General features: G+C 45.0%; 2 protein-coding genes across 5 annotated transcripts in view; both read right to left on the minus strand.

Annotated features, from left to right (window-relative positions):
• Positions 1-1,427, minus strand: part of LOC115144299 (rho GTPase-activating protein 27-like) — a 28,597-nt gene extending 27,170 nt beyond the window's left edge. Inside the window, exon 1 of the mRNA XM_029685217.2 lies at positions 1,167-1,427. The gene's annotated coding sequence lies outside the window, so the exon portion shown is untranslated. The remainder of the gene's footprint in view (positions 1-1,166) is intronic.
• A 425-nt stretch (positions 1,428-1,852) lies between these two features.
• Positions 1,853-21,979, minus strand: hltf (helicase-like transcription factor). 4 transcript variants are annotated; one of them, XM_029685223.2, is made up of 26 exons: positions 21,874-21,979; positions 21,106-21,290; positions 20,763-20,929; positions 20,478-20,611; positions 20,294-20,343; positions 19,975-20,046; positions 18,260-18,451; positions 18,089-18,157; positions 17,743-17,797; positions 17,539-17,605; positions 17,344-17,447; positions 17,205-17,255; positions 17,077-17,118; positions 16,894-16,974; positions 16,643-16,752; positions 16,368-16,511; positions 16,136-16,271; positions 15,910-16,045; positions 15,505-15,684; positions 15,193-15,308; positions 14,887-15,071; positions 14,686-14,805; positions 2,952-3,064; positions 2,695-2,875; positions 2,528-2,608; positions 1,853-2,408 (listed from the first exon to the last, which is right to left on the minus strand). In XM_029685223.2, exons 2-26 carry the CDS (start codon positions 21,283-21,285, stop codon positions 2,262-2,264), a joined length of 2,913 nt encoding a protein of 970 aa, XP_029541083.2. In that variant the 5' UTR covers positions 21,286-21,290; positions 21,874-21,979; the 3' UTR covers positions 1,853-2,261. The 4 variants fall into 4 exon arrangements, with proteins under 4 accessions (XP_029541083.2, XP_029541082.2, XP_029541084.2 ...); XM_029685222.2 differs by having other exon boundaries at positions 20,294-20,358; XM_029685224.2 differs by lacking the exons at positions 21,106-21,290; positions 21,874-21,979 and having other exon boundaries at positions 20,294-20,358; positions 20,837-20,924.
• Between the last annotated feature and the right edge of the window lie 135 nt (positions 21,980-22,114).

Genomic DNA, 22,114 nt, shown 5'->3' on the forward strand with positions numbered 1-22,114 from the left:
AAAACTGCTGTATCGGACTTTGTGCATCTCAAATGGCACCCTACTTTTTTTTACCAGGGTCCATAGGTAGAGTGGCATTTGGGACATACACTTTATTTGCATTAAAAACATACATTCAGATCCAGTAAACTGAGACAGGACTTTGCTACACTGGCCATACAGTAATAGGCGTTGGGGAACCTCAACATTGTGCGATTCACAGAATTACATATTAGAACTAATTAATAGGATCTCTGATTAATTAATAGGGTCTCTGTTGTGGAAGTACCCAGTTACTAAAGTCCATCTTTGTCCTCTAGCAACATGATGCACATCTGCCTTACAGATTATTATCATAAAGAATGCAGACTGACAGGTATGGCCATTTTTGTTCCATGATTTTAACTTGAAAATGGGCAGGCAGACACCATTAAATGTTGGTTCCCATCGCTGTGCATGAAAATACTGTTACAGGAAGTTGCTGACAGCAGTCACTGCAGTGCAGAACGCCCTAACCCCAAATTTAGAGCACTAAAGACACACAACACGGGCACACACACACACAGAGCCCACAGAACAGGAAGCCTGTAGCCCTGCACCACCCTGGAGTGACGATTCTCAGATCACCCCATAGTCAATCTGCAATCTCAGTTTCCCATATAAGGCCTCCAGAGGCCAATGGAGAACTGCAGAAAACACAGTTCCTCCCTCTAATTTTAGTATTGTGAAAGCATTGACAACCAGGACCAATTACTAGTCAGAAGTCAAATTGCTCCAAGTTGATTCCCTCTCCATTCTTACGCATTCAAAGTGAGTGAGCCATCTGATCTGTCATCATAACAATTGTATTTTGTTGACATTGGATATTGTACTTGGATCTAATGTCCTGGTGAAAATACATTTTAAATATCTTCTTAGAGTTTGAGTAACTTGATTGATATGGTGTTGAAATTAAGTTTTGGTTTTGATAAAGCCAAGGGTAAAAACCAACTCTACATTATAATGAGTCAGAAATGTTATGCAGAACAAGTTAAACACATTATGATTTAATCCCCACTTACAGCAGAATAGCCAAAGTGTCATTCAAAGGGAATCCCATGTCACAATAATGCACACTAACATCACACCAAACTCTTACAATAAAACCAATGTAATTCAAGGCTTGACGATACAATACATGTGCCTACCTGGAGATGCAAGGCTTGTACCAACTTTGCCCTCTTCTCTCTGAATGTTCAGCGGCTCCCAAATGTCAGAGGGAGTTTAATAACTTCCATTTGCATTAATACCCATCATATTAAACCTGGTAAATCTCTATTTCACCATCTAGTTTCCATCAAATTAGTTCACTTGTCCAAGAGTCCTATGTTCAGAGGTCCTGTGGTGTCAGTTATAAATCCTAGCAGTCTACCACTGCCCTGTGTGCGCACACAGGTTTCAACTTGCCTGACTGCCTCTGTATCATTTCCTGTTCTACCAACTGTGTATTGGAACAACACAGTGAATGGTGAGACTGGGGGACAGGAACAAACACTCACAGAGTGCTACAGTATGGCAAATGGTAGTGACTCAGGTTAGTCCTATTGTCTCAAATACAAAATTGTTTCCATTTAGTCTGTGACCATTACTTCTGTTTAGAACTACAGTACTGAACATTCTCTGGTTATAGGCGAACAGCCCAGAGAAATTCCCCCAAAAATGTGCATCAACTATGGGCCCTGGTCAAAAGTAGGGCACTATATAGGGTGCCATTCGGGACACAAACATTGGCTATTAGTGTTAAATACCATCTAGCCTGCATGCCAGTGTGCATTCTGCTGGTTTGGTATAAGACATGACAGTTGGACAAAAAAGGGACGCAAACAGAATGGTATCAAGATTATTTATAATCTGAGTTTTATTAGAAATTACACCTGTGATACACATCCTTTTATCCTCATATTTTCCTCTGCTCTGTAAAGTAAAGCAAGTTAGTCAAGTCTACAGTAAACTCATGTCTCACCTATTCCCTAGACTCCTAGAGGATGTTTTACAGAGGTGTGAACCCTGAGCTATGAATTTCCCTTTGTGGGGAATTTAGGACCACAAACAAATTAAAAAGACTAATGTATGGTTTGTCACAGATTCTTTATTCCCACACATGCAGTACTGCTCTAAACAATGGGCAGTGTGTGTGTGTTTGGTCCCACAGCTGGGAGAACATTACCTCTAAACTTAAAGGACAATGTTGGCCTGCCAGAGAGGGCTCTGTTCAAAAGAATTGCTGTTTTTAATGCTGGCATCTACAGCTCCATCAGGGCTCGGATTTCATCAACACGTGACGTCTTCCTCTCACTGGGGTTCTTGGTGCCAAAAGCCTTCTCCACCAGATCCTGCTTCTGCCTCTGAATCTTCACCATGTTCTCCTCCACGGAGCCCTTCACTATGAACTACACACACAATAAATATTTGTATGTACACACACACACCGCTTCTGCCTGTGTCCATGATAAAACTACACACTTTAGTGACTACATTACCCACAACCCGCAGCCATGTAACCTCTGACCTTAGTGATGACAACATCTCTCTTCTGGCCGAGGCGGTGACACCGGTCCACACACTGGTCCTCTGCTGCTGGGTTCCATGCCTGTGGACACACACAAATGTCAGAGTGTGTACATGTATGTCTGTGTGTGAGGAAAGTGTAGATTACTGAACAGTTGAAACACTTACTGGGTCCATGAGGAAGACGCGGGATGCAGCGCTGAGGTTTATCCCCACCCCTCCGGCTTTGAGTGACAGCAGCATGATCAATGGGCTGCCAGGGGTGTCGCTCTGGAACTCCTGAATGACCTGAGCCCGCCTTTTCTGGCTCATAGTGCCGTCCAGACGTACAAACTTGAAACCCTCCTCCCTAGAGGCAGAGCGTGAGAGTGATCCGGGGTAAAATATATATTTAAGTGTTCTGTGTGTGTGTGTGTACATGTTACCTGAGTGGAATCTCCAGAATAGTGAGGAAGCGTGTGAACTGAGAGACAACCAGACTCCTGATGCTGTCGTCCTCACTGCGCAGTCTGAGCAGGCTAGACATTAGAGCCTCCACCTAGACACACCATTTGTTGATCAGGGGGTGTCTTACAGTAGCTAGAAGCCATCACATCTTATAGCACATGAAAACCATTCGCCAGGAGTACGGATTCCATGAACATACAGTAATAAATCAATTATACAGATATATACATGTGTGTATTTGTCTTGTCTATATTAAATACATCATTTAAACATTCACAGTGTAGGTTGGAAAAAGTATGTGAACCCCTAGGCTAATGACTTCTCCTAAAGCTAATTGGAGTCAGGAGTCAGCTAACCTGCAGTACAATCATTGAGACGAGATTGGAGACGTTGGTCAGAGATGCCCTGCCCTATAAAATCTCACAAAATTTGAATTTGATAGTCACAAGCATTGCCTGATGTGAACCATCCCTCGAACAAAAGAGATCTCAGAAGACGTAAGATTAAGAATGGTTGACTTGCATAAAGCTGGAAAGGGTTACAAAAGTATCTCTAAAAGCCTTGATGTTCATCAGTTCACAATAAAACAAATAGTCTATAAATGGAGAAAGTTCAGCACTGTTGCTACTCTCCCTAGTAGTGGCCGTCCTGCAAAGACGACTGCACGAGCACAGTGCCGAATGCTCAATGAGGTTATGAAGAATCCTAGTGTCAGCTAAAGACTTACAGAAGTCTCTGGAAAATGCTATCATCTCTGTTGCCGAGTCCACGATACGTAAAACACTAAACAAGAATCGTGTTCATGGGGGGACACCACATGAGAAGCCACTGCAGTCCAAAATTCCTCCTGACCGTTGTGCTGGTCTGATCCGCAACTACAGAAAACATTTGGTTGAGTTCATTATTAAAACCAAGGGTTCACATACTTTTCCCACCCTGCACTGTGAATGTTTACACGGTCTGTTCAATAAAGACATGACAACGTACAATTGTTTGAGCAGACTGTTTGTCTATTGTTGTGACTTAAATGAAGATCAGATCCAATTTTATGACCAATTTATGCATACTTTTTTTGCCACTGTGTATGTGTGCGTACACACACACACACACACAAAACCAGTCAAAAGTTTTACAACACCTACTCATTCAAGGTTTTTTCTTCATTTTTACTGTTTTCTACATTGTAGAATAATAGTGAAGACATCAAAACTATGAAATAACACATAGGGAATCATGTGGTAAGCAAAAAAGTGTTAAACAAATCAATGTATTTTATATTTGAGATACTTCAAATAGCCACCTTTTGCCTGGACAGCTTTGTACACTTGGCATTCTCTCAACCAGCTTCACCTGGGCTGCTTTTCCTTCATTCTGTGATCCGACCAATCCCAAACCATCTCAATTTGGTTGAGGACGGATGATTGTGGAGAACAGGTCATCTGATGCAGCACTCCATCACTCTCCTTCTTGGTCAAATAGCCCTTACACAGCCAGGAAGTGTGTTGGGTCATTGTCCTGTTGAAAAACAAATGATTGTCCCACTAAGCCCAAACCAGATGGGATGGCGTATCGCTGCAGAATGCTGTGGTAGCCATGCTGGTTAACTGTGCCTTGAATTCTAAATAAATCAGTATCATCAGCAAAGCACCCCCACACCATAACACCCCCCCCTCGATGCTTTACGGTGGGAAATATACATGTGGAGATCATCCGTTCACCGATACTGTGTCTCAAAGACACGGCGGTTAAAACAAAAAAATCTAAAATTTGGACTCAACAGACCAAAGGACAGACTTCCACCGGTCGAATGTCCATTGCTCATGTTTCTTGGCCCAAGCAAGTCTCTTCTTACTGGTGTCCTTCAGTAGAGGTTTCTTTGCAGCAATTCAACCATGAAAGCCTGATTTACTGTCTCCTCTGAACAGTTGATTCTGTGAAGCATTTATTTGGGCTGTAATTTCTGAGGCTGGTAACTGTGACGACCCTCCCACTCTGTCTGCCGTATTCTCTCTGTTATTTCCTTATTAGGATGCTGGTGGGCGGAGTTGGGAGGGTCGTCAGCTACATGGGAAACACCTGGGCCCGGTGTCTCCCAGGATAAATACACCACTTCCCCATTCATGGAGGAGACTCTCTCCATGCAGACACCCTCTGTAGATTGTGTTGTGGTTCTTGATGGCCGTTTGTTTGTTTGTTTGCTTTGGCACCTTTCATCACCCTGCATTATCACATTCACGCATGCAAAACACTCACTTACACTACTGATTACTGATTACACACACCATTGTATATTATATTTATTTGCTTTAGGTAATAAATATATATCTTTCTACTCATTATCTCCACGTTGTCTCCCTTTGTTACGGGCTTTGAGCCGGTTCGTGACAAGTGGGGCTCGTCCGGGATATTTGAACTATTGGTTTGGGAGACCGTGGAGGTACGTGTTTGGTTTGCATATTTTGTTTGAGTTTGATAGGCCCAGTATTGGTTGCCTTTTGTTGTTTGGTTTGTGTGCTGTGTTGGAGAGACTATAATGGTTAGTTTCCAGGCCCTGCCTAGCCTGAACTCTTGTTCTACTTTCTGTTGGGACATCAGTCTGAGGTGAGTAATCTGCTGTGTACCTCGGTGGGAGATTTGGGTAGGGTAGTGAAACTTGCTACCCGGAGCTATAGCCTTTTTCCCCTGATAGGTTTAGCGACGTGTTTCAATTTTTGGAATATGTTGGGCATGGTTAATGTTTATTATTTTTGTGTGGTGTCTGTGGACTGAGCAGTTGTCTCGGGGGCACATCCGTGGCTTGGTGGAATTTTTCCAGCATGCTGGGGAGTTCTATTTCCTTGCCAGCGGGCTACAGTGCGTAAATTCCACCGCAAATCTGCACGAAGACTAGGGTTGAGTTATTGTAGGTTTTGGGGAAGCTCCGTATCCATCTCTCTTCTGTGGTACTCAGGGTGATTGTAATTCTCGGGTTGTGGTCTGGTGTGCTCAGCAGAAGGGAAGAGCCAGAATTTTTTTTTTTGTGTGATTATGGCGTCTTATGTAGATAAGTTCATTCGCTCTCCATCAGAGGAATTGTTAGATTTAGGTACTAAAGAACAGCTGTTGAAGGTCGCGGAACACTACAAGGTTGAGATTAATGATAAACGTCTAAAGAATTCTATTAGGTTGATATTGAAGGCCAATCTGATGGAGAGTGGTATTCTAGAAGTTACCACTGGGCCAGCCTCTGCTGAGGATTTGTCGTCTCCCCATAACGTTACAATGGCCATTCCATCGGTTAGTCCTAGTAGCCTTCTTTTTGAACAGCAGAAAGAACTGCTTTTGTTACAGCTGGAGCATGATCGTGAGAAGCTAAAGCATGATCGTGAGAAGCTAGAGCATGATCGTGTAAAATATGAAAAGGAATTGGCATTTAAACAAGATATGGAGCGTGCTAAAATCAAGTTGCAACAAGAACGTATAGATTTGGTTAGGGAAGGAAAGATCTCAGGGAGAGTTTGTTTGGGAAGGTGACCCAGATTTACCTAGGGGTAGTTCCGCTTTTGGTCGTGCCCCAGAGACATTTGATATTGTTGGGAACTTGCGGTTATTGCCTCGGTTTAATGAAAGGGACCCCGAGACATTCTTTTCGTTGTTTGAGCGGGTTGCTGACGCTAGGAGTTGGCCTGATTCTGACCGCACTTTAATGTTGCAGTGTGTGCTGACTGGTAAAGCGCAGGAAGCATATTCAGCTCTTAGTGTACACGATAGTGCCAGTTATGATAAAGTTAAAACAGCTGTGTTACAGATTTATGAATTGGTCCCTGAGGCTTACCGCCAACGATTTAGAACTTAAAAAGGGATGATAACCAGACTCATGTTGAGTTTGCTTGCGACAGTTGTCTTTACAGTTTAATCGCTGGTGTTCCGCCTCTGCAGTTGTGACTTTCCAAGGGCTGTGTGATCTGATTATGTTAGAGCAATTTAAGGACACAATTCCTGATCGTATTGCCACGTATATTAATGAACAGAAAGTAAAGAATGTTGCTGAAGCTGCAGTTTTGGCAGACGAGTATGTGTTGACTCACAAAAGTGTCTTTGCAGAACCCCGTATTCGGAAAGAGTGGGGGCGTTCGGATAGATTTGGGCTTCGCTCACCGAGATACTTTGGTTCTCGGGCAGAGTTCTATTCAACTAGGGTTGAACCTGACTCCCATGGTAAAGCTGACTTTGGGCAGGAGTGTCACTACTGTCAAGGTTCAGGGCATTGGAAAAACGAATGTCCACTTCTCAGGTCAAAGGGTGCTTACGCTAAATCTAAGCCTACTGCATTAGCTGCACCTGTTCCACATCAGTTCATTCATAACTCATTTCCTCAGGCCCAGGAGAATGTGAAAGTCCATATTGATCCAGACTATTTACCTTTCATTACAGAAGGTTTTGTGTCTATGTTAGGAAGTAAAGACCTAGTGCCAGTGAAGATCCTGAGAGACACAGGTGCCTCTGAATCATTTGTGTTGGAGTCTGTGTTACCCTTTTCTGCTGAGACTGATTCGGGAATAGTGTTCTAATTAGGGGAATAGGTTTGAACACTCTGTCAGTTCCATTGCATAAACTGATGTTGGATTGTGGGCTGGTGAAGGGTGAAGTTGTTGTGGGTGTGCGTCCTTCGTTGCCTATTGAGGGTATCGATGTTATCCTTGGGAATAACTTGGCTGGTGAGCGTGTATGGCCTGTCGTGTCTCCATCTCTAGTGGTTTCCACTAAGCCGTCATTTGTTGGGATTCCTGATGAGAGTGTACAGAGTTTCCCAGAGGTGTTCTCTGCGTGTGCAGTGACACGTTCTATGAGCCGTGGCGAACTGGTCACTGCGCCGACTAATGATAATAATACAAAGTATGTCACTGTTTTCCCTGTTATCCCGTTATCTGTAACCCGCTCAGATCTAATCAATGCGCAACGGGATGACCCCACGTTGGAAGAGTTGCGTGATCAAATTGTGCCTATAGAACAGTTGGGAGATGTCGCCCATGGCTATTTTCTCCAAGAGGATGTCCTGATGAGAAAGTGGGTGTCTCATGATAGTGTTTTTCTGGGGGAGGCAATTAGTCAGGTTGTTGTACCAGTTAAGCTTCGTAAGTTGGTGTTGGAAACTTCTCACAGCGACGTGGCTGGACATATGGGGGTGAGGAAAACCTACAATCGCATATTAAGACATTTCTTTTGGCCTAGATCAAAGAGGGATGTTTCTGATTTTATCAAAACTTGTCACACCTGTCAATTAACTGGTAAGCCTAATCAAGCTATTAAACCAGTACCATTGTTTCCTATTCCTGTACTCTGCCAACCTTTTGAGTATCTGATTATTGACTGTGTGGGTCCTCTGCCTCGTTCTAAAAAGGGTAGTAGTTACCTGTTCACTGTGATGTGTCAGACCACTAGGTTTCCTGCTGCCTATCCTCTCCGATCTATTACGACTAAATCGGTGTTAAAAGCTTTGACTCAGTTTCTCTCATTGTTTGGAATCCCTAAGGTCATTCAGAGTGATCAAGGATCTAATTTTACCTCTAATCTGTTTGGTCAGGTTCTTCAACAGCTCCATATTAAACACAATTTGTCTAGCGCCTATCACGCGCAAAGTCAAGGAGCACTGGAACGTTTCCATCAAACACTAAAGTCTTTGTTGAGAGCTTATTGTACTGAGATGGATAAGGATTGGGAGGAGGGGTTGCCTTGGTTACTGTTAGCTGCTAGGGAAGTTTCACAGGAGAGCACAGGTTTCAGTCCAAATGACCTTGTGTTTGGACATAGGGTGCGTGGACTTTTATCTGTTCTCCAGGATGACTGGAAGTCTCCCGAGCCTCCTCAGTCCCTGTTATCGTATGTGTGTGATTTCCGGCGACGGCTGTATGCCGCTTGTGAAATGGCTAAAGAGAAGTTATCATCTTCACAGGAGAGGATGAAGGGCATATTTGATCGCCGAACTGAGCCTCGTCACTTTAGTCCAGGTGACCAGGTTCTTGCTCTGCTGCCAATTGTTGGTTCTCCTTTTCAAGCCAAGTTTCAAGGTCCATATACAGTGGTGCGCCAGTGCACTGAGCAAAATTATCTAGTTGCCACTCCAGAACGGAGGAAAGCACACCAGCTGTGCCATGTAAATCTGTTAAAACCCTATTATGCACGTTCCTCTGAGACTGGTATTTTGTTCCGGGGTCCTTGTTGGTCCCCGGTTTTATGGGGGATGTGACGACCCTCCCACTCTGTCTGCCGTATTCTCTCTGTTATTTCCTTATTAGGATGCTGGTGGGCGGAGTTGGGAGGGTCGTCAGCTACATGGGAAACACCTGGGCCCGGTGTCTCCCAGGATAAATACACCACTTCCCCATTCATGGAGGAGACTCTCTCCATGCAGACACCCTCTGTAGATTGTGTTGTGGTTCTTGATGGCCGTTTGTTTGTTTGTTTGCTTTGGCACCTTTCATCACCCTGCATTATCACATTCACGCATGCAAAACACTCACTTACACTACTGATTACTGATTACACACACCATTGTATATTATATTTATTTGCTTTAGGTAATAAATATATATCTTTCTACTCATTATCTCCACGTTGTCTCCCTTTGTTACGGGCTTTGAGCCGGTTCGTGACAAGTGGGGGCTCGTCCGGGATATTTGAACTATTGGTTTGGGAGACCGTGGAGGTACGTGTTTGGTTTGCATATTTTGTTTGAGTTTGATAGGCCCAGTATTGGTTGCCTTTTGTTGTTTGGTTTGTGTGCTGTGTTGGAGAGACTATAATGGTTAGTTTCCAGGCCCTGCCTAGCCTGAACTCTTGTTCTACTTTCTGTTGGGACATCAGTCTGAGGTGAGTAATCTGCTGTGTACCTCGGTGGGAGATTTGGGTAGGGTAGTGAAACTTGCTACCCGGAGCTATAGCCTTTTTCCCCTGATAGGTTTAGCGACGTGTTTCAATTTTTGGAATATGTTGGGCATGGTTAATGTTTATTATTTTTGTGTGGTGTCTGTGGACTGAGCAGTTGTCTCGGGGGCACATCCGTGGCTTGGTGGAATTTTTCCAGCATGCTGGGGAGTTCTATTTCCTTGCCAGCGGGCTACAGTGCGTAAATTCCCACCGCAAATCTGCACGAAGACTAGGGTTGAGTTATTGTAGGTTTTGGGGAAGCTCCGTATCCATCTCTCTTCTGTGGTACTCAGGGTGATTGTAATTCTCGGGTTGTGGTCTGGTGTGCTCAGCAGAAGGGAAGAGCCAGAATTTTTTTTTTTGTGTGATTATGGCGTCTTATGTAGATAAGTTCATTCGCTCTCCATCAGAGGAATTGTTAGATTTAGGTACTAAAGAACAGCTGTTGAAGGTCGCGGAACACTACAAGGTTGAGATTAATGATAAACGTCTAAAGAATTCTATTAGGTTGATATTGAAGGCCAATCTGATGGAGAGTGGTATTCTAGAAGTTACCACTGGGCCAGCCTCTGCTGAGGATTTGTCGTCTCCCCATAACGTTACAATGGCCATTCCATCGGTTAGTCCTAGTAGCCTTCTTTTTGAACAGCAGAAAGAACTGCTTTTGTTACAGCTGGAGCATGATCGTGAGAAGCTAAAGCATGATCGTGAGAAGCTAGAGCATGATCGTGTAAAATATGAAAAGGAATTGGCATTTAAACAAGATATGGAGCGTGCTAAAATCAAGTTGCAACAAGAACGTATAGATTTGGTTAGGGAAGGAAAGATCTCAGGGGAGAGTTTGTTTTGGGAAGGTGACCCAGATTTACCTAGGGGTAGTTCCGCTTTTGGTCGTGCCCCAGAGACATTTGATATTGTTGGGAACTTGCGGTTATTGCCTCGGTTTAATGAAAGGGACCCCGAGACATTCTTTTCGTTGTTTGAGCGGGTTGCTGACGCTAGGAGTTGGCCTGATTCTGACCGCACTTTAATGTTGCAGTGTGTGCTGACTGGTAAAGCGCAGGAAGCATATTCAGCTCTTAGTGTACACGATAGTGCCAGTTATGATAAAGTTAAAACAGCTGTGTTACAGATTTATGAATTGGTCCCTGAGGCTTACCGCCAACGATTTAGAACTTTAAAAAGGGATGATAACCAGACTCATGTTGAGTTTGCGACAGTTGTCTTTACAGTTTAATCGCTGGTGTTCCGCCTCTGCAGTTGTGACTTTCCAAGGGCTGTGTGATCTGATTATGTTAGAGCAATTTAAGGACACAATTCCTGATCGTATTGCCACGTATATTAATGAACAGAAAGTAAAGAATGTTGCTGAAGCTGCAGTTTTGGCAGACGAGTATGTGTTGACTCACAAAAGTGTCTTTGCAGAACCCCGTATTCGGAAAGAGTGGGGGCGTTCGGATAGATTTGGGCTTCGCTCACCGAGATACTTTGGTTCTCGGGCAGAGTTCTATTCAACTAGGGTTGAACCTGACTCCCATGGTAAAGCTGACTTTGGGCAGGAGTGTCACTACTGTCAAGGTTCAGGGCATTGGAAAAACGAATGTCCACTTCTCAGGTCAAAGGGTGCTTACGCTAAATCTAAGCCTACTGCATTAGCTGCACCTGTTCCACATCAGTTCATTCATAACTCATTTCCTCAGGCCCAGGAGAATGTGAAAGTCCATATTGATCCAGACTATTTACCTTTCATTACAGAAGGTTTTGTGTCTATGTTAGGAAGTAAAGACCTAGTGCCAGTGAAGATCCTGAGAGACACAGGTGCCTCTGAATCATTTGTGTTGGAGTCTGTGTTACCCTTTTCTGCTGAGACTGATTCGGGAATAGTGTTCTAATTAGGGGAATAGGTTTGAACACTCTGTCAGTTCCATTGCATAAACTGATGTTGGATTGTGGGCTGGTGAAGGGTGAAGTTGTTGTGGGTGTGCGTCCTTCGTTGCCTATTGAGGGTATCGATGTTATCCTTGGGAATAACTTGGCTGGTGAGCGTGTATGGCCTGTCGTGTCTCCATCTCTAGTGGTTTCCACTAAGCCGTCATTTGTTGGGATTCCTGATGAGAGTGTACAGAGTTTCCCAGAGGTGTTCTCTGCGTGTGCAGTGACACGTTCTATGAGCCGTGGCGAACTGGTCACTGCGCCGACTAATGATAATAATACAAAGTATGTCACTGTTTTCCCTGTTATCCCGTTATCTGTAACCCGCTCAGATCTAATCAATGCGCAACGGGATGACCCCACGTTGGAAGAGTTGCGTGATCAAATTGTGCCTATAGAACAGTTGGGAGATGTCGCCCATGGCTATTTTCTCCAAGAGGATGTCCTGATGAGAAAGTGGGTGTCTCATGATAGTGTTTTTCTGGGGAGGCAATTAGTCAGGTTGTTGTACCAGTTAAGCTTCGTAAGTTGGTGTTGGAAACTTCTCACAGCGACGTGGCTGGACATATGGGGGTGAGGAAAACCTACAATCGCATATTAAGACATTTCTTTTGGCCTAGATCAAAGAGGGATGTTTCTGATTTTATCAAAACTTGTCACACCTGTCAATTAACTGGTAAGCCTAATCAAGCTATTAAACCAGTACCATTGTTTCCTATTCCTGTACTCTGCCAACCTTTTGAGTATCTGATTATTGACTGTGTGGGTCCTCTGCCTCGTTCTAAAAGGGTAGTAGTTACCTGTTCACTGTGATGTGTCAGACCACTAGGTTTCCTGCTGCCTATCCTCTCCGATCTATTACGACTAAATCGGTGTTAAAAGCTTTGACTCAGTTTCTCTCATTGTTTGGAATCCCTAAGGTCATTCAGAGTGATCAAGGATCTAATTTTACCTCTAATCTGTTTGGTCAGGTTCTTCAACAGCTCCATATTAAACACAATTTGTCTAGCGCCTATCACGCGCAAAGTCAAGTCAAGGAGCACTGGAACGTTTCCATCAAACACTAAAGTCTTTGTTGAGAGCTTATTGTACTGAGATGGATAAGGATTGGGAGGAGGGGTTGCCTTGGTTACTGTTAGCTGCTAGGGAAGTTTCACAGGAGAGCACAGGTTTCAGTCCAAATGACCTTGTGTTTGGACATAGGGTGCGTGGACTTTTATCTGTTCTCCAGGATGACTGGAAGTCTCCCGAGCCTCCTCAGTCCCTGTTATCGTATGTGTGTGATTTCCGGCGACGGCTGTATGCCGCTTGTGAAATGGCTAAAGAGAAGTTATCATCTTCACAGGAGAGGATGAAGGGCATATTTGATCGCCGAACTGAGCCTCGTCACTTTAGTCCAGGTGACCAGGTTCTTGCTCTGCTGCCAATTGTTGGTTCTCCTTTTCAAGCCAAGTTTCAAGGTCCATATACAGTGGTGCGCCAGTGCACTGAGCAAAATTATCTAGTTGCCACTCCAGAACGGAGGAAAGCACACCAGCTGTGCCATGTAAATCTGTTAAAACCCTATTATGCACGTTCCTCTGAGACTGGTATTTTGTTCCGGGGTCCTTGTTGGTCCCCGGTTTTATGGGGGGGGATGTGACGACCCTCCCACTCTGTCTGCCGTATTCTCTCTGTTATTTCCTTATTAGGATGCTGGTGGGCGGAGTTGGGAGGGTCGTCAGCTACATGGGAAACACCTGGGCCCGGTGTCTCCCAGGATAAATACACCACTTCCCCATTCATGGAGGAGACTCTCTCCATGCAGACACCCTCTGTAGATTGTGTTGTGGTTCTTGATGGCCGTTTGTTTGTTTGTTTGCTTTGGCACCTTTCATCACCCTGCATTATCACATTCACGCATGCAAAACACTCACTTACACTACTGATTACTGATTACACACACCATTGTATATTATATTTATTTGCTTTAGGTAATAAATATATATCTTTCTACTCATTATCTCCACGTTGTCTCCCTTTGTTACGGGCTTTGAGCCGGTTCGTGACATAACTCTAATGAACGTATCCTCTGCAGCAGAGGTAACTCTGGGTCTTTCCTTCCTGTGGCGGACCTCATGAGAGCCAGATCATCATATCGCTTGAAGGTTTTTGCGACTGCTCTTGAGGAAACTTCAAAGTACTTGAAATTTTCCGTATTGACTGACCATGTCTTAAAATAATGATGGACTGTCATTTCTCTTTGCTTATTTGAGCTGTTCTTGACATAATATTGACTTGGTCTTTTGCCAAATAGGGCTATCTTCTGTATACCCCCCTACCTTGTCACAACACAACCTATTGGCTCAAATGCATTAAGAAGGAAAGAAATTCCACAAACTAACTTTTCACAAGGCACACCTATTAATTGAAATGCATTCCAGGTGACTACCTCATGAAGCTGGTTGAGAGAATGCCAAGAGTGTGCAAAGCTGTCATCAAAGCAAAGGGTGGCTATTTGAAGAATCTCAAATATAAAATATTTTTTGATTTGTTTAACACTTATTTGCTTACATGATTACATGTGTGTTACTTCATAGATTTGATGTCTTCACTATTATTCTACAATGTAGAATATAGTAAAGAAAAACCTTTGAATGAGTAGGTATTCTAAAACTTTTGACAGTTAATTAGTTAGTTAGTAAGTATGTATATGCATGTATGTATACACAAAATGTTTATAGGCACAACAACTTTCTACAACAGGGTGGTATTCACTAGGAATCAAACGGGCCCAAACAGGGAGGGACTACCTGAACGTTTCCAATAAATGTTTTGCTAGTTTGTACAAATGAATATACCCCAGAAGTGGTTCTACAGGTGTGTATATGTTACCTTGGAGCTGCTCCTCCAGTTCTCCAAGAGGTTACTCTCCTCCTCCTCCTCCTCCAGAGGGAACTCCACTAGTTCACTGGCCTTGATCTGGCCTCTGCACAGAGGGCACCGCGCCTGCTCCTACACACACACACACAATAAGTGTACCTGGTCAATGCCTGCAGCAAAAGAGAGTCACATGGCGTGTATGTAGTTAACTACCTGCTCACTGCGTATGACCTCTGCGATGCAGGGTCTGCAGTAGACGTGTGCACAGTGTGTGATGACGGGCAGACGAACAGAGTCCAGACATACAGCACACTCTTCATCAGAGCCAGTGCCCAGCACCAGCCTCAGTTTCATTATCAGACGCTCTCTCAACTCTGCAGGAGTCACAGCTACCACACCTGGCGAGGGGGTGGAGGGGTGGTGGAGAGGGTTCATTAGAATGGTATGTGGCTTATTTAAAATACCAACAAAACAATCCGCTACAAAACTTACAAAATGTATGTGTATACACACACTTACCTGTGTGTGTAGTGGTCTTTCCCAGTAGGCCAGGGTGGCAGCAGAACTGTCTCAGCCTGACTAGGATAGCCAGAACATCTGCGTAGTTCCTGAGGACGGTCCCCTCTGCAACGTACCTAGACACTCACACACACAGGTGAAAACACACACGGCCACACACAGGTATAAACACACACGGCCACACACAGGTATAAACACACACGGCCACACACAGGTATAAACACACACGGCCACACACAGGTATAAACACACACGGCCACACACAGGTATAAACACACACGGCCACACACAGGTATAAACACACAGCCACACCTGCTGATGGTGGTGCGTCCCTCTGTGCGTGCCAGCTCGTATTCCTCCCTCTCCTTCTGTGTCAGCTCCACTTCCTCTATTCTGACACTCCTCTCCGGCAGAGAGACCAGAGGCCGACCACACACACGGCTGGTCTTCCTACGACGCAGCGTGACACACTTCACCAGAGCCTGCAGATTCCTAAACACACACGCCGGGTCAAACACACACATTTGAGTTGACAGCTTTGGCAGCCAGTGAAAACATAAACACAGCCATTGTTACAAATGTGAGATGCTGTAGTCAAGATCAGTTGTCGCTTTAGCAGGAGGGCTCTAAAAACCATGAGTCAGCCAGCCAGTCAGTCAAGCTAGCATGACTGTGAATGACTCTCTCGCTGTTGTGTGTGCGCACGCGTGTACTGACTGCAGGCCGGTCTTGTCCCCCTGTGTGACAGGTCTCTGTATGACTCTGTTCCACCACTCTCTCAAGTCGAACGGCTTAAGACGCAGAAAAGCCACCAGCATCCACAGATCCCTCAGGTTGTTCTGGATGGGAGTGCCTGGACACAAATGACACTGAGCTCCTCACATGTTCTATGTCAACAGTTGACATTGTCCACTAGCAGTGTGTGTGTGTGTGTGGCTTGTACCTGTGAGTATCCAGCGTCTCTGTGTGTTTAATTTGAGTACAGCCTTGCTCTGCTGGGTGTTTGGGTTTCTGATAATATGGCCCTCGTCCAAGACCACTCTCAACCAGCTCACTGTATGGAGGGGACTAGCACTGCCCTGAGACAGAGACAGAGAGGAGTGAGTGAAAGAGAGAGCGTTGCAGTTTACCAGTCCCAAATCAAGAGCGATAACACACACCCACCCTCCACTCACCGAGTAGTCAGCAGAAAGCACGTTGTAGGTGGTGAGGACCATGTGCTGCGAGGACAGGAAGTGTGTGTCCCTGTTGCGTTCCGAGCCATAGTACAGATACACATTCAGCTTGACGTCCGCTCGCACATGTTGATCCAACTGGTCCTACAACACAAGTTAACATGTTAGTGTGTGTGAGAGTGACTGACCGTTTGTTTGTTTGTCTGTTTGTGTGTGACTGACTGACTGACTGTTTGTTTATGTGTGCACGAATGTGCAAAATAATGTGTTCTCACCAGCCAGTTGCTGACTACCGATAAGGGGCAGATGATGAGAGTGGCTCTGGCTGCTGGGTCGTCTGTGCTCTGGGAAGAGGCAGCTTCCACCGGCGAAACTACACTTTTACCTTAACTCACACACACACACCAAATAATGCAGTCATCAAATGGGTGGGGATGCGTGTAGCTTTATCACAGATCATCAGTATATCAATGATGCATGGCAGAGCAATATAATATATCCACCATATATTGACTATTGAACTCACCGACACTCTTTTTATGAGGAGCTCCCTGTGTTAACCCACTCAGTGCTGCTGCAAAGTCCAGGTCCTCCAACACAGCAGCCCCTAGACACACACACCACCCAGTTTTGCATGCAAAGCCTAGTGTTGCACGCATACTATGTTTCAAATCCTAAATGCCAGTACTTGTAAAGACGGCTGTCTTACCTTTTCTTGAGGTGCTGACTGCTTTCCCTTTGGTCTTAGCAGCTGAAAGGACAGATTTTATTGCAGCACAGACCACCACATATACATGGCATCAGGAGGGACAAAAATCACACACACAGCCAATTTACCTTTCTTTGTTGTGGTGGCCTTGGCTTTGCCTCCCTGTGGCCTTCCCTTCGCTGTGTGGTGAAGGACAGATATATTAGTTCAGCTGAGTCTGCATGTCCTCACACAAATAGTAGTAGTGTGTATATTAGGGACTTCTACCTTTCTTTTCAGACACCCAGTCCTTGTCTCCATCCTCCACTACATCCTCTTGCACCACGTCCACTGACTCCACACACACCACCTGGGTTTCAGCCTGATTGGCTCTGAAACACACACACACACAATTTGTCCTGACAGAAACCAGAGGTGATAACATACGCAAGAAGAGAGCTATGTGCTAAGGCTCTAACCTACCTCATACAAGGGGAGTGACTAGCGGGAGCCACAGACACTTCTGCCTGATCCCCATCGCCACTCTTCCCTGAGCGAGAGAGATAGACAGAGAGAGACAGAGAGAGACAGAGACAGAGAGAGAGAGAAAGAGAGAGAGAGAGAAAGCGGAATCAACATTAGTGAGAGAGGAGCAGGCACCTGAAATGTCTGAGCACACACACTTACCTTCAGGGTTTTTCCTTGCGGTGGTAGAGGCCTTAGGTTCAGGGGAAGACTTCTCCTACAGAGACATATAGAGACACAGCTCACTGACAGGACATTCAGAAATCCACGCACAGAGGCTGTCATCTTTTCACTTTACGACAGTTGATCTGAACCAGTGTTGGGGTCAATTAATGAAAAATAACTTGAAATTGGGTTTACTTTTTGAATTGACTGGAGAACTTAAAATGGAACTGACCCCGCCCCCCCAACCCTGATCTGAACAGACATGATAGTGACAAATCTATCACCTAATCCTTTCACCAATCAGCAGCCACGAAGGAAGCCCACTTCAGATCATAACACTTACCGGTTCACACAGAGGTTTCCCGTGGTGGAAGTTGGAGAGGATCAGAGCAATAGTGGTCAACGTTTTCCCCTGAAAACACAAACCACAGTGGTGATGGTGAAGGGGGTGTGTGTGTGTGTGTGTGTTCATGTACTGTACATGGTCAGTAATCAGCGTGTGTGTTCGTCTCACCAGTCCCATGTCGTCAGCCAGTATGCCGCCCCGGACCCTCTGCGGTCTCTCTCTAACAGAGGAGTGTGTGAGTGTGTTATAGAACAGTTCCCCCTTAACCTCCCAGAAGTGGGGCAGCGCAGCGTTGTTTTCACACACACACATCCAGTTCAGAGCCTGCTTCTGGTGGGGTAGCAGGGGAGTACACACTGCCTGTAGATCGAAAGATACACACACAAACACAAATAGCCATATATATATACACATACACACTGGAGTTCAAAATTTGGGGGTCACTTAGAAATATCCTTGTTTTTGAAAGAAAAGCAAATGTTTTGTCCATTAAAATAACATCAAATTGGTCAGAAATACAGTGTAGACATTGTTAATGTTGTAAATGACTGCTGCAGCTGGAAATGGCTGATTTGTAATGGAATATCTACATATGCGTACAGAGGCCCATTATCAGCAACTTTAAAACATGAACAATGTCTATACTGTATTTCTGATCAATTTGAGGTTATTTTAAATGGACAAAGAAAATGTACTTTTCTTTCAAAATCAAGGACATTTCTAGGTAACCCCAAACTTATGAACAGTAGTGTGTGTGTGGGTGTGTACACACAGTACCAGTCAAAGGTTTGGACACACCTACTCATTGCAGGGTTTTGTCTTTATTTTTACTATTTTCTACTATGTAGAATAATAGTGAAAACATCAAAACTATGAAATAACACATATGGAATCATGTAGTAATCAGAAAAGTGTTAAAACAAACCAAAATATATTTTATATTTGAGTTTCTTAAAATAGCCACATGAAGGTCAGTCAATCCAGAAAATTTCAAGAATTTTCAGCTCCTCAACGGGCTCAGGAGAGGGGAAGGTCGAGTCGTGTCTTCCGAAAAATGACCCGCCAAAGCGTTCTTTTTATTATGATTTTTACCATTTTTATTTACCCCTTTTCACAGTCTCCAATTAGTAGTTAGTCTTGTCTCATCGCTGCAACTCCTGTACGGACTCGGGAGAGGCGAAGGTCGACGGCCGTGCGTCCTCAGAAACACAACCCAACCGCACTTCTTCTTGACACAATGCCAGCTTAACCCAGAAGCCAGCCACACCAAAGTGACGGAGGAAACACAGTACACCTGGAGACCGTGTCAGCGTGCATGCGCCCGGCCCACCACAGGAGTTGCTAGAGCGTGATGGGACAAGGACATCCCTGCCGGCCAAACCCTCAACTAACTCGGACGACGCTGGACCAATAGTGCGCCGCCCCATGGGTCTCCGGGTCGCGGTCGGCTGCGACAGAGCCTGGACTCGACCAGGATCTCTAGTGGCACCGCTAGCACTGCGATGCAGTGCCTTAGACCACTGCGTCACTCAGGCCCCCAAAGCGCGCTTCTTAACACCCACCCGATTAAAACCGGAAGCCAGCTGCACCAATGTGTCGGAGGAAACACTGTTCAACTGACGACCGAAGACAGCCTGCAGGCGCCCGGTAAAGCCCCCCACCAGCCAAACCCTCCCCTAACTCATATGACGCTGGGCCAATTGTGCGCCACCCTATGGGACTCCCGGTCACGGCCAGTTGGGCTTGAACCCCAGGCTGTAGTGATGCCGCAACACTGCAATGCAGTGCCTTAGACCGCTGCGCCACTCAGGAGGCCCTCCATTCCTGACTCTCCACACTCTCTCCCGCTTATCTTAAAAACACACAAGTATACATGTACTCACCTCCACTGCCTCTCTCTCTCCAATCTTATCCTCCATCAGGTTTTCAAATAAATTGTCAAATGCATTCTTCAACTGCAGGAGAGGGGAGGAAACGGTGTGATACGACAACCCAGACGTAGGTAATCATAATTTTCAATATCTTGGTGTACATCTTTATAAGCCTATTTGTTTTTAAGTGTATTGTGTCTGATCAAAATGCACCATATTCTGTACATAGTGAACTACTTTTGACAAGAACCCTATGGGTCCCGGTCAAAAGTAGGGCACTAAATAGGGAATAGGGTGCTATTTTGGAAGCAGTTGGTTGGAAGTATAATACCTCTTCTGCAGTCAGGAGGACACTCTTCCTGGGCAGATCTCTAGAACCATCTGCACACATGAATCCTTTCCCAAATGACACACACACACACACACACACACACACACACACACGGTGAGACAAGAGATTGCCCAGGAGGAGGCTATGAGTGTACCTGTGTCAGCATGTGTGTGTGTGTGTGTACCTGTAGGCCCACTCTGCAGTTTGAAGCTGCGGGAAGTTATCTGCCTCACCACTGCATCTCTGTTCTCCTCTCTCCCCCAGAAGGACAGAACTACAGACATGGTGAACTGGTTTGTCACCCCGAACGGCACCACCCTAAACACACACAAAACAGTTCATTACCTTGGCTTGTACACACACATCTGCATATCAGTTATAAACACTGATCCATGGACCTCTACATGAACTTTGACAGGACCCATGGACACTGTCAGCCCTGCTCTCACACACTCACTCACTCACTCACCCTTCCACCCTGGCCAAGTTGTTGTCCATGATGTTAGCCAACAACACGGCTAGCTCTCGTTTGATGTGCCCCACCTGACTGCCATAGACGTTAGCCACCATCACCGCATTACGGTCGTACGGGTTCTGAGGCTGACGCACCAGAGACACCATCTCCCCTTTGTTCACCTATACACACATAATAGGGTCATTAATTCTCATGGCCTATTCGTGACGCATAAGTTAAAGTAAAAGTAGTAAGAAGTTAGCCTAAAGCCAGGAGTGGTCAGGACAAACTCTTGGACCAACTTAAGATTCATGGATTTAGCAAGTTTTTCTTTACCTTTTGGTAGATAGCTACTTACCACGCCAGTATAATACCGGAGGCCTACCACGCTCCCACGTAGGCTGCCAAACAGCACCCCAGTGTCTGGCTCTCGGTCCAGCTCTTCTCCTGTGCCTAGGATGGCCTGGGACAACGTCTCTGTGACCGGGTCATCTGCAAAGCTAAACCCAGCCCCTCCAAACCATCGCCTGGACTGCATGGTGCCTGAAACACACACACAGTTGACAAGTAGACCCGTGTTTCCCCAAGGCCCTACCCCAGGGTGTGCACATATGTTTTGTTCTATCCCAGCAATACGACTCCTGATTAAACTAGCCAACTAGTTGAATCCAGTGTTTTATTTGCAAGTGCAAAATTAACTCCTAACATAACTAGCTGACATTCGAGCTAGTTTTCTGGCTACTGTACTGGATTAATCAATCAAATGTATTTATAAAGCCCTTTTTGCATCAGCAGACGTCAAGGTGCTTATACAGAAACTGAGCAGAAAACCCCAAACAGCAAGCAACGCAGACATAGATGCACGGTGGCTAGGAGGGGTGGTCTCTAGTAAGACTATGATTATCTTAAGTTCAAGTAGCTACAACAAACATTTGACTAGTAGTGGGCACTAGCACGTTAATGGCGATTTGGTCTAACCTTAAAAACTAGCAAGCATTAGCTGAGCTTGTTCTAAGCTAACTAGCCAACGCTGGCTAACTAGCTAGGTCATGATTGGCTAATGCATGTATTTTACAATATATACAAATGTTAACAATAAGTTAAATATATCGGGGTTTGGATTCACCTTGAAGATAAACAACTTATTTGCTAAATGTTAGTTTCGTTTTGTTTCAGTCCTTCAACGCAGGCTGTGTATTTAACCGCCTTCGTCTCTCTCCTGAATAGCCAATGAGCGCGGACTCTCATCTTAGTCTAGCGTCACAAGAAAGGAACACGCCCACCAAAGTATTCTGCGTTTTTGATTGGCAAACACGTATTCTGAATTTCCGATTCATCGAGGTACCCGTATTTGCTATATCCTTCAA

This window comes from Oncorhynchus nerka, linkage group LG16 (genome assembly GCF_034236695.1).
Source record: "Oncorhynchus nerka isolate Pitt River linkage group LG16, Oner_Uvic_2.0, whole genome shotgun sequence".
NCBI classification, from domain to species: domain Eukaryota; kingdom Metazoa; phylum Chordata; class Actinopteri; order Salmoniformes; family Salmonidae; genus Oncorhynchus; species Oncorhynchus nerka.

Bases quoted from the DNA above. Each gene is read 5' to 3' on its own strand.
- hltf (XM_029685222.2), bottom strand. From the start codon at position 21,285: ATGCAGTCCAGGCGATGGTTTGGAGGGGCTGGGTTTAGCTTTGCAGAT. The intron at 15,685-15,909 runs GTCAGTACACGC...GTGTGTGTTTAG, and splicing joins GGGGACAAGACCGGCCTGCA to GAATCTGCAGGCTCTGGTGA. The intron at 2,609-2,694 runs GTAAGTGTTTCA...GTGTGTCCACAG, and splicing joins GCGTCTTCCTCATGGACCCA to GCATGGAACCCAGCAGCAGA.